Below are 12746 nucleotides of genomic sequence, written 5' to 3'. Positions count from 1 at the left end.
TTCACTGTTCTTGTTATCCTCCTATAAAGGCACATTGACCTTTAAGTGGGAGGTTATTAGGGTAAAAGCCAGTGGTGGCCAATAGTTGAGTAGGCGCCCCTTGTATAAGTACACATTATATAGTTATATAAGTGAAGATCCAAAAATCTATGTATCGTTGAGGATCTACCATCTTCATTTTACTCCATAAAGACTTGGAAGGACATTATGCTCTCAAACCTCTAAATTGGGCCTAAAGTACAATACAGTAGGGTTTTGTAAATTAGAAGAGAGAGGAGAGATGCAAAGTATGCTCAATGCAGGCCAAGTATTAGTCCCAACCATACTACACTACAAGGAATTGGGCTCACATACCTTTAGTTTTTAGTCGCCCGATCTATGTAGACATTTTCTATGTATTAGTAATATTGTTTTATGATTGTACCAATCGCATTTTATGCGATATTATGTATATATTTCATCTATCAGTTTTATGATTTCAGTATACATTCTTTTTGTTTGCAAACGCTTTGTATGCAGCAGTGCAGAAACTATTTTGTATGGCTCTCATACAGCACACAGTGCTATATGTGGCAGGGCAGCTTGCTGCCAAGCTGCCCTGCCACAATTTTTTTTTCTCTGTTACCGTCGCTATTTGCGTCGCAAATTTACTGGCGTCGCTATTGTCGTCGCTATCAGCGTCGCAAATTCTCTGTAACCGTCGCTATATGCGTCGCATTTGCGACGCATATAACGACGCGTATAGCGACGCATATAGCGACGATTCTATGGCGTCGTCAATAACGACGCTTTTTGCGACGACGGGGGCAAATTTTGTTGTTTGTATTTTCGTCGCTTTAAACGTCGCTATAAGGTCTATATCTTGTAGTGCTAGTATGCAAATTTAGTTGTCTTATTTCTAACATTGTAGATGAAGTTCATGCGTTGTGACTAACATTACAAATGTCATTGTCCTTCAATAAGCTTAACTAGTAACTTTCTATTCCCTTCACACTAAGGGATTCTAAATACTAGAATAGTTGTTTAGTTGTCTCGTTCTAACGTTTTAGCTTTCTATTCCCCTTACACTAAGGGATTCTAAGTACTAGACTAGTTATTTAGTTGTCTCATTTCTAACATTCTAGATGAAGTTGTTGTGATTGTGGCTAACATTAGAGATGGAATAAGCTTATTTGCCAACTTTCTTTCCCCTTGGACGAAAGGATTCTAAGAAGGGTAAACATGCTAGTAGCGCGATGCCCCCCACAATAATATCACTCGTATGCCTTGATAGAAGATAATTTCTACGAGATTTCTACGCATGCTATCTTTCAACTTCTTTAGCTCTCAACCAATCACAAAGCATGATGCTCGCTCGTGATTGGTGGATTCAAGTGATTGTCTTCTCCCCCATCATTGACCTTCTTCTGACACACATGGATTGGTTGAACCAATGGTTATTTTGTAAAATTAATTATATACAAAATTTCACCACGACCAAGCTCACAATTTGTGATACACATGTTATCGAAGCCAAAGTTGTTTGTAGTTTCATGGTGGCAAGTCCCCCCACCCCCCTAAAAAGACCTTCTACAAATATTTCTTTTCTCTAACGCGCCGAGGTGTAGGCTAAAAAAGCCAAAAACCACGTGGATAAAAAAGCAAAAGAAAAAAGAAAAAAAAGCGATTAAAAGCAAGCATCGAGCTATTGAAAGCGCTTTCTACAGTAGCAGCACGTCTTCTCTTCTCGCAAGAAACCACCATCATCTTTTCTTCTTCTCTAAGAAACCATGGCGGTCATACATCAGGAGTGAGAGAGAGACACATACAGAGAGAAAGAGAGAGACCACCCTCTCTTCTTTTTCTGTAAGAAACCATGGCGATGATACGTCAAGAGTGAGAGACAGTGTGTGTGTGTGTGTGTGTGTGTGTGTGATGGGGCTGAAGAAGCTCCGGAACGAGCTGCTGCGGGTGAGGAGCCAGCGGAAGGACTGCTTTAGCAAGAGGAGTAAAGGGGTGCTGAAGAAGCTATACGAGCTGGCCTACATCACGGGGTGCGGCGTGCACGTGGTCATCGAGGCGGAAGACGGCAACGTGTACGAGTTCCACAGGAAGATGGACCCGGACATCGACACCTTCAACACTAGTCCTCCCACTACCCACTGCAACAATAGCATTAACTTTAACCACTGCAACACTAGAAACACCCATCAATGCAACAGTAGCAGCATTCACTACAACAGGCCGGCCAGCATCAATCGCTGCAACAGTACTAGCAACAATCACAATACTAATATCGCACCAGCAGGAGGAGGATTCATACGGCCACCCTTATCATCGCCATCAACGAACCATTGCCTGCAACAGCAGCATCAGCATCAGCATCAGCATCCTCGTCCTTCCTCCAACGCCTCTCAATATCATCCTCCTCGTCCGCGTCCTCCTCTCTCCAATGACCATGCCTCTGAAGATAATAATCTCCCGCGCCTTGAATCAGGACCTGCCAACACAGGCCTTGAATCAGGGCCTGCCAATACGGGCGGTAACATTAATATCGATGCCATCGCAGCAACTCCTGATCATCATTCCAACAGTATGGATAACGAAGCCCAGAAGAATACTACCAGCAGCTCTACCTCATGCGCCATAGTGTCATCCATATCCTCTACTAACACCACCTCTCCACGGACTTGCAGCCACCATCACTGTCTGCACAATAACAGTAATGTTGTGGTGAGCCATCATCACTCTCTGCATAATAACAGTAATATCGTCCACTGCTGTAGCCACCACCATCACCATCAACACGAGTTGCAGCAGCAGCAGAATCACTATCATCAGACTAATACTTATCAAAACCAATATCAGATCGGTGCTGCTGCGAGTTACAAGACTAGGGGCGATAGCAGTAGCCGTCCCACATCGAGTGCTGCCGGAGGAGGCGGCAGCTGCCACAAGCGGCTGTTCTTCAACGGGCAGAAGCTTCTAGACACGGGCGTGCCTTTCACCCAGGAGGAGCGCCAGCTGCTACGCGCCCCTTGCCCCTGCTTCGACTGCCAAGCTGGCCTTAGTGACCGCTTATACGACGCCGTGTGGGAGGAGCCCCCAGCTCCTGCCGCGAACCTCTTCAAGCACTTGCACAGGCACCAGTTCCTCCAGCAGAAGCAGCTACACCTGGAGCCAATCCCATTAGGTATGTCCATTCTACTCCCTTAATGCTTTCACACTGTTTTTTAAAAGTATACATATGAGAATATTCACAATCAACTGATGAATATGTATTCAGAATATTCACAAGTATCACTTAGTATGCATGCGAGACTTTTTATATAATGTGAGCCATTTTCGACTGTCCACTTGGGACGTTACCCCGGAAGTGAACCATCCCAAGAGATGGCAAGTATCGTTGATGCATACTTTTTTTTGTATGCGAGCCATTTTCGACTATTCACTTGGGTCGAGACATAGAGAAACTCACCCACCCACCTCAACCAACTAGGCTATGGCTTATTGGTAATATGTATGTGGGACTTTACCCCAAACATTTAGAACCTATCTCTTATTCTCATATCCTTTCTTCTTCAAAGGCTTAAGGATCGCTCAACTTCCCTTACAACTTGGCCGAACAAAACATCTATCTTTTTTAAAAAATATACAGTGTTCTATTGAATTTTTAAAAATATTTACATCGTCCAAAAATGGGGAGACAAATCTAACTAAGAAGTCTCAGGTACTACACTTAAGAGCTTTGAGACAGGCTCTATAAATAGAGGCCTTCTTTCCTAGACCTTTCAATGCAATCAATACATCACACTTACATTGTTGCAAACTAAGAGGGACAAAAAAAGAGACCCTTCCAAATATCTTCTTGTTCCTATGGTTCGAAATGCTTCTAATGGCTATGGCTCTGATGACATTCCAAAGAGGCGCCTTGGCTTCATGAAGAGGCACAAAATCACTGAAAAGGGCTCCCCTTGCATCAATTTTAGCATGCAGTCTTGCCTTCTCCACCTATCTACTTAAAGCCTTCCATAGCCACATGACATTGATGCAGTCCCAAAACAGATGTTGGGCGGATTCCTCCTTTCTGCATAACACACACATAGGCAAAACCTTGGCAAATTTAGTTATCCTGTCCAGAGTAGGAAACTTATTCATTAGGACTTTCCAAAGCACTAGATTAAGCCTTCGAGAAGGGGTACTGGTCCACACAACCCTTGGCCTTCTTTTCCATGTCCTTAGCTTAGTTCTAGGGTAATACTTCTTCTAGCATTCATGCACCTTTAACACATATCTCACATTATAATGATTGAAGTCATCTCTTTTGAGATTGCTTCACAAAGCCATTTCCCCTTCTTAGTTTGATAGCACTTCATTAGAGCCATCGGTTTAGTTCTGAAGGACGTCAGCCACTCTTCTCTCCTGTTCATTAGAACCATCCCTAGCCAATTCTTTTCATTCTCATTCAATCGAAATCTGTGATTACACTCCTTGGAGCTCTCTCTGCTCCCATATATCCAGCCATATCCTAAGCCCTTTTCCATGCACACTCTTTGCTAGCTTAGGATTGTTTAAAATAGGTGTAAAGTCATCTTGATAAGCAGCATCTGAAAACTAGAGGGATTGTAGTAGACTTGGATCTCCCCTCCCATCAGGGCAACCCCTCCATTTAAGCTCACATATTATGGTTTTTCAACTTCCTACTAGCCTTTGCAGGTGCTTTGATTCCCTTATCTTTATTTTCAGGCTAGTGCAAAGACAAACTGCTCCTAGCTTATGTCTTCCCATATACTAGCTTGAACTCTAGATGACTCAATCACAGCTCTTACTATGATGGTCCATGGTTGTTTAAGGTACATTCTACCGAGTAATCTCAAGGACAATTGGTGAGCTTTATTCTTCAATGATTCAATGCCTTGACCACCTTCCTTCTTACTGGCAATAAGGACATCCCATGATATAGCATGCCACTACTATGTTTCACCCGCTGTCTACAGAATTGATCTCAAAGCTCTCTCCAATTGGTTCCAACATGCTGTTGAAAATGCTAGTATGGCTGCACTAAGTACCACACTGGAAACCAACATTGAGTTTATGATAATCAACTTCCCTCCAAATGTATAGACTTCATGAGATCACTTATGTAGTTTGGTTTGAAACTTGCTTGCAAACCATTGAAATTGTTGGGCTTGTGTCAACCCTAGACCTAGGGGGCAACCCAAATATCTAAAAACATCCCCTTTTTTCAATACCTTGAATCCATAACCACCAAGCCAATCCGAGGGATCTTCCAGCCCTACATATAGTAGCTCAGTTTTCTGGCGACTAATGAGGGACCCTAATAGGTAAGAGAAGTCTTGGAACACCTCCATCAGAGTGTCTATCTGAGCTTGTTCTACAAGAACCATATTTGAATTATCATTGGCAAAAAACTGAGATACAAAATAATCATTCTTAGGTAACTTCAGTGGCTTGAAAGTCCCTGTTTGAGCCGGTCAATCTAACTTGTGAAGTAGAGGGTAGCAAGGAATAGACGGCTTGCCACAAGCAAAGCTATAAAACATCTATCTTGATTCTAGTTTCCTTGTTCAAAGTAGCTCTCTTTCTATTCTTCCAAATGGTCCTAATTACAATAGCTCTTACTACATTCCAAAGTCTAAGAGATTCATCATCAAGGTTCTCTTTGCCACCAAAAGAGCTAAATTGAGAGTGATGTCAGCTCTTAAATTGTTGGCTAGCACCTATTTCTTTACCCTAATCCACATACCTTGTGTGGTTGAACAATTCGATAGGGCATGTGGGATATTCTCCCTCTTCTTGAGACACCATGGTGACACCCTGATGAATTTATTTAGATGATCCCTGGTGTGTAGCTTCTTTGCAACCATTTTCTATAGAAGAAAATTCAACTCTAATCATGGGGTGCTACCCCAAGTTATTTTCATCCTACACTTCCAAGTTCTCATTTGGGTGATGGGGTTTAGGGCTTCCCATTCTGCCTTGAGCTTGATAAAGATATGATCTTTCTTGGGCTCAAAATCTTTTTGTCCTTTTAATGTTTGGGCCTTCTTGCCTTTGGAGTCAACAAGTGACTTTGAGGAGCTTGTTTTGGTTTATGACTATGGATATGGGCCAATACTAGACTTGGTCCTATAACACCCTTTGCAACCACCTACCTTCTTTATCTAGCTCAATATGCATGCCAATTCTTATTTGCACCTATATCCATTGGGCTTTCTAGATCTCCCACGCATTAGCCCATCACTCAATTCCTTTCACAACAAGAGCTTTCAACAACTTCCATGTTTTGCTAGCAAGGGGCATATTGTCTCAGTTTGCAAGGGGTGACAACCACATATTCATTGCTAGCAATGCATTGTCACATTTAGATTTGTCCTCACCCACTTCAATTCACGAAAAGTTTATTTTTAGCTCTTCAAGATATTGTTGGATAGCTCAAAATTCAATATTTTGAACTCAATCCCAGACAAGAGCATATCTTACTAACTTAATTGAGATCATCTATCTTTGATAAGATTAGCTTTTGCCATCTAGCACCTCATCACATTAGCCCATGGTGCATATGACTATAGCTTTGGTGGAGCAATTTGAATATTAGCCTTACAACCTTATTTCATGCCCATGAGTTGACACCTCGGCCACCATCCACTTTACTTTCATATAAATATTTTCCATGTTATTGCATTGCCTAATCCCGTGTGAACTCTCTAAACTTCTCCAAATCTTGTTAGTTCACTTTGACATAACTATCTTACCACTTAAGTGTATTGGTAGCCCTTGAACTTTTGTAGCTTGTGTTCTACCTTATTTAGCACACTCATTGGAAACTTTCGTCAACCATTCGAATCTTTGCTTGGTGATTACCATAGGGAATCCAAGATATTGGAAGACCTTGGTTGCTCTAGTATCTTAAACCCATACTCAATCCATATTGCATCATCTATTGCTTCTCATCATCAAGGGTAAGGGATAGCACCTCCTCTATCAATTGCTAATGACTGAGCCCAACATATATGAGAAAGTCTCATAGATTATGAGAAAATGGTCAACATTGTCTTTCTCAGCAACAACTAAGATGTTGGAGTTACCATCCACAAACATTTGTGCACAAAAGGCAAAGTCTCCAAGATAATGCCTTGAGGGCTCCTTGTATCCTTAGGTCAATCATTTTTTGAGCAAAGGACCAATAATGATAGAGAAAGGAAGTGCAGCCTTTGGGAAACCCTAGCCCACTAATCTCCTTAGCTGGAAGCTATGAGACACAACACCATTAACACATACCTCAATTATGGCATTGATAAATGAGTTATCCATCAACTTACAAAAGAAAGCTCTAAAGCCCATATCCTCAAGGGTGGCTAACACAAAGTTTCATCTTGGCCTATCAATCTTATCCATATCCATGTTGATTCACAAAAATTGATTATCATAAGCCTTATCCATATCCTTGTTGATTATCATAAGCCTTTTCCATATCCATATTGTAGATTCAGAAAAATTCGCCTCACTTTTCAAGGGCTAAGTTGACTAAGAGAATTAGATTAGTATACAATGATGTATATGATTGCTATAAACAAAGCCATATTGTTCCCTATGTAAGATCCTTGATAATAAGAAGTTAATACTTAGTGCCATTACATTGGCAATCATCCCATAGTTCTTGAGCCTGAAAATAATCCTCAATATCCTATGGGAGCCACACAAGATAATCATAATTAGGGATAAGATTCAAAGCATTAAGTATGGCATCACAATAACCACCAACATCAGAGGACAATCCTCAATATCCTATGGGAGCCACACAAGATAATCATAATTAGGGATAAGATTCAAAGCATTAAGTATGGCATCACAATAACCACCAACATCAGAGGACAATGATCTCCTCTTCCTAGCTCTAGGCCTCCCATATAATTGCGAGGATTTAGTTATAGCTTCCAAATACTTAGCCTTTGAAATAAAGGAAGGTTTTGAGCACTAGACTATCACCATACATCTTAATTTTCCCAATGTAAGGATCCTTTTTTAAGTAGGATATATTGACTCTAATGGGCAATGAGGAGTTGATGCAACTAAACATCTAAACCATCTTGCAAGAAACTGCCAAAGGGATGTGATCAAAGAGCCAAATATATTAGCCAATAATCATACCCTAGGTTTGGGATGAGCAACCATAATCCATGATTGATGTAGGCTCCATCAAGTTTGCAACTCTCCTTAACCCCCATAACATTTAGTTAAGTATGCCATAAATCCCTTCAATTCAAGAATTAGTGATTCAAATGTGGAAACTAAGTTTCACACTTTTTGTGCTTATTTCACTAGTCATTATACTACTACTTATGGAATTTCCATCTATACTAGATTGCATATTTCTATGGTTGTGGTCTTGCTCTATAACATGTAAAGCTTTACTATTGTTCACATGTGAGTCATTAATAGACATGGAGTGTATTTCTATCTCCAATATTTTGCCCATTTCAACAAAATTCTATAATGCAAGCATACATACACTCGCATGCTCTCTCACACACTCAAAAAATCTTAAATTTAATCATGATTGATAGCTTCTATCTTTTTGTTGACTATGCAGGTGTAAAACCTTTAGTGTCCCAAACACATGAAGGTACTACTTCCAAAGATAAGAAGTTTGTTGCCCAATCGAATACCATTTATGATATGTGTGGAGGTATGGAAGCATCATTATACTCATCACAAATCACTATCATTCCACTCTATTAGGTGAAAACAGGTCAAATTGCTCCCAACTTTAGTATGTTATTTACAAAGTACTAACATTCATAAGTTCAACTGTCAAATGAACTGAATGTACATATCAAATTCATCTAGTTCTTTAAACTAGCAGGATCAATTAGTTTATTCTTCCTTATTTAAAAGCTTTAATTTGGATGTTGATTTTGAGAGCTCCATTACAAACTCACGTTAGGTCATGTATTTTGTGTTTTTCCTATTTATGCAGATGAAGACTCACAACATGAGTTTAAGCCTCCCCTCCAAAGAGGAACAAGGCCTCTACCCTCAATATTGGCTCAAAAGGGACATGGGGAGGTTGGACCCTTGCTTCAAACTGAAGTCTCATTGCCAAATTGTGAAGCCCATGCAAGTCTTAATTTACCAAATGAGGAATTGTCGAGTGTAGGAGAGTCATTAGAAGAAGAGACAAATTCGCATCAGTTTCGAGCCCACACTACTTTGCCATGTGAGTTTGACTTGTATGAGTATGATTATTCTCACAATTTAAAGCTTGCTTCTAGTGGCTCTCCCAACCACCAGATTAGTGTTGCTGAAGATGTTGATTGGGATTTCGATCAATTGTTTAACTCCCATGGAAGCACTATATGGCAAAACTAAGGTTGATCAACTCATCAACTTGTAATGATTGATTTCATCTTATATCATGTAGCTAGATATTAATGCTAAAGAGCAAAGTTAGTTTGATCACACATTTCTTGACATTACTATATTAATGCTAAAGAGCAAAGTTAGTTTGATCACACATTTCTTGACATTACTATATTTTGGTTTGACCTTCTTCCCCCTTTATTTTTGGTAGTGATTAGCATGAAATATTTTGTGGTTTTAAACAAGAAGGTTTTGTATCTAGTCAAAGCTACTAAAAGTAGGAAGAATGAATAGAATTCCAAGGTGTCAATTTCCATAATGATTTGCAAATTTATTGAACAAATTTGCAATTGTCATGGATTTTCTACATATAATATAATTATTTGTGTGTATGTGTGTGTGCGCGCACGTGCACATGCACAAGTCTCTTATTAGAAAAGTGTATTAGCATAATATTGTTAAACAACATTTTATAAGACCTCTAGTCCTTAACGTGATTGCTATCCCATTTGCCTTAAGAATTAAGATGAGATCATCCAACATCGTTGAATACCATGCCCACAATAAAGTTCAAAATCAATCAATAAGCAAGGATGGTGTGAGTTTCGCAAAAAAGCTTGTTTTTCTAGTCTAAATCCACCTCGTACACCATGGGGAAGTTATTGTCTTTTGTGTTCAATCCACCGTTGAGTCCCACGTGAGGTATTTAGAAGCAACTAGAAGGTGTGCACATTAACATGGCTTGTGTTTATTTTGTTAAAGTAGCCTCAAGTATGAAGGTTACTTTAACATGATTTGAGTATATTTTGTTAAAGTAGCCTCAAATATGAAGGCTACACTGATCATGCACATAATTTGGACTACTATGATAACCATTAGGCTACCATAAGCGTGACACTATTTGAGTATACTAATACCTTGCATGATGAGTCAACATGCTGAAGTTTTCTAATTCATAGAAATGAATCAAAGGTTACCTAGAACATTTGGCATTAGCTATTCAATGTGAATACACCTCTGGTTGCTTTACCTCATTATTAATCATGCTATTGACTACTTGATTCAAAATTAATTATGCTATTGACTACTTGAGCTAAACAAATGATGTCATAGGGTTATACTGATCCTAAGAACTGAATCATGTGCAATCCTAAAGTGAGTAGTTTAAAATGAACTTTCACATTTTTATCCTCAAAGAAAGAGCTAACTTACTAGTTGCTTTAATACTATACTGAGTACTGGCTAACTTTCGATGTGTTTGAAAAAATGTAACCTAAGAGAAGTCTTTGTTTATCCATGGTAATGCACTCCATGTTGTTCAAGCTAGCTTCATACTTGCAGAGCAATATATTGCCTCTCTCTTACATTGTGAGGTTGTGCAAGGCTTAATATTTTTAGGAAAAAAAGAGGGGGGAGGAATAGATATATTATTATTTAGTAAAACATTATGGGGATCTTACCATCTTGGATTCCCACACTACCATATTGCATATTTAGGGTGGAAAATCTTACAAGTGGGAGAATCCTAGATTTACTCCAACTCTACCACTAGGCCCATAAATATGAGTAATATAAAAGTTGCGTATGGCCAAATTTGGGGCTTTACCTCGCCTTATCTATCTTTCCTCTATACCTTTATTATAGACTAATCCTCTAAGCTCTTCATAAAGCCTTAGAGAGTATTAGAGCTTGGATAGTCTCATTATGCCATAACAACATAAGCTTAAGTAAAAGGGCTCCTAACACTATTTATTTGGTGTACATATGCTTGAGACATAATTATAAGGAATATGAGAGAGAAGAAAAAAGAAAGGAAGAGAGAGAGAGAGAGAGAGAGAGAGAGAGAGAGAGAGAGAGAGAGAGAGAGAGAGAGAGAGAGAGAGAGAGAGAGAGAGAGTGTGTGTGTGTGTGTGTGTGTGTGTGTGTGTGTGTGCACAATAGACTGGTGAGAGATGGAGAAAGTTGAGAGGAGGTGTCCACGTTATCTCTGTGTATGTTTAAAAGAAATAATAAGGTATAAACATCATGATGGCTCCAAAGAAGCCCACAAATCACATAGATGTTAGACCCATTAGAGAATAAAATCACAAATCATATGCACTTACACATGCTCTATGTGTATGTGTGTGTGTGTGCGCGCACACACATGCGCATGTGCGTACATGCATGTGTGCATGTGTATGCATGTGTGTGGAGAAATTTTTTCCTTAAATCATTGTATCATTTAGTAGTATTAACAATTTGAAAATCATTTTAAAATAAAAAACTAATTAAAGGAAATCAATTAAGAAACATACAAAGAAATTTCTTAAGAAATTGAACTATAATGACAAGAGCTATACATGACATCCAAACTAAATGATTCATGCATAATACAAGTATAATTTATAATTTGTGAACATATGCAAACCAAAATGTCATAAACATTAGTATTCAAAAATGTGGATTTTATCAATAATAGTCCTTGGCAGAAGTCTTTCCAAACCAAAGTAAGTGAAGGATCTGATTGTTATTACTAGTAATTAAGACTAGATTGCTAAGTTACTCTTTCATAAGTGAACAACTTGTGAAGCTATATCACTACCACAAGTATTTTCATAATCTTATCAAAGAAAGATGAGTAGAATCACCCTACTAGAGAAATAAAACGAGTGCTACACTCCTTAAGTTAAAAAATTAAAAGGTTACTATATATCATAAAATAACTTTCAAAAGAACAAACACTTACTTTAGCTTATTTGATTGTTTTATCTTAACTCAAAGGACTTCACCAATTAAAACATTCCAATTTCCAAAAGAGAGAGCTAACATAATTATTGTCCTTAGGGTATTACAAGGCTTAGTAATTGCAACCATTTAAAATACTACTCTCCTTTAGGACCCCAATAGCTATTGCAAAATACCTAGTTTTCAAGAGTAGGCAATAAATACTTCTAACTAAAGAATATGTTTTCAATTAGTAATATGAGTTCTAGGTTTGATCACCCTGAAGAAGGTTGAAGAATTAGAATGTTCTACTTAAAGAACTAATAATCATTATAGTAGAAATTATCAAATAAAGTTTTATTTGGACTAATGAAGCTCTCACAACACATAGTTCTAGTCTGAGCTAGTAAATTCCCTTCTTCCACAGTTCCATGTTTAAGTTACCTATTAGTAAGCATCTAATATAAGCTTATCAATCAAAAGAAGCCACTTTTTTCAAAATTTCCATAATTACAAGCTTACTTGGTATAATCTAACTAGAAAGCAACCATGAAATAGTGAGAGTCAATCTCACATTCCACTTACATACCCTATCCACTTCCTTTAGTAGTAGCCAACTCCATGCTAATAATCCCCTATATGAGAGCATATTTATGATAATGGCTCATATCATAAGT

At 38.6% G+C, this 12746-nt stretch overlaps 1 protein-coding gene across 1 annotated transcript; it reads left to right on the top strand.

Moving 5' to 3' along the window:
* The first annotated feature begins 1914 nt into the window (after positions 1-1914).
* Positions 1915-9372, top strand: LOC148016303 (uncharacterized). The gene is made up of 3 exons (XM_087663892.1): positions 1915-3172; positions 8594-8689; positions 8981-9372. Exons 1-3 carry the CDS (start codon positions 1915-1917, stop codon positions 9370-9372), a joined length of 1746 nt encoding a protein of 581 aa, XP_087520018.1.
* The last annotated feature ends 3374 nt before the right edge of the window (positions 9373-12746 follow it).

Source organism: Lygodium microphyllum, chromosome 23 (genome assembly GCF_053477565.2).
Source record: "Lygodium microphyllum isolate KBCC chromosome 23, Lygodium_microphyllum_v1.1.10, whole genome shotgun sequence".
NCBI classification, from domain to species: Eukaryota; Viridiplantae; Streptophyta; class Polypodiopsida; order Schizaeales; family Lygodiaceae; genus Lygodium; species Lygodium microphyllum.
The sequence above is the reverse complement of the archived record's forward strand: the minus strand, read 5'-3'. Positions and strand labels throughout refer to the sequence as shown.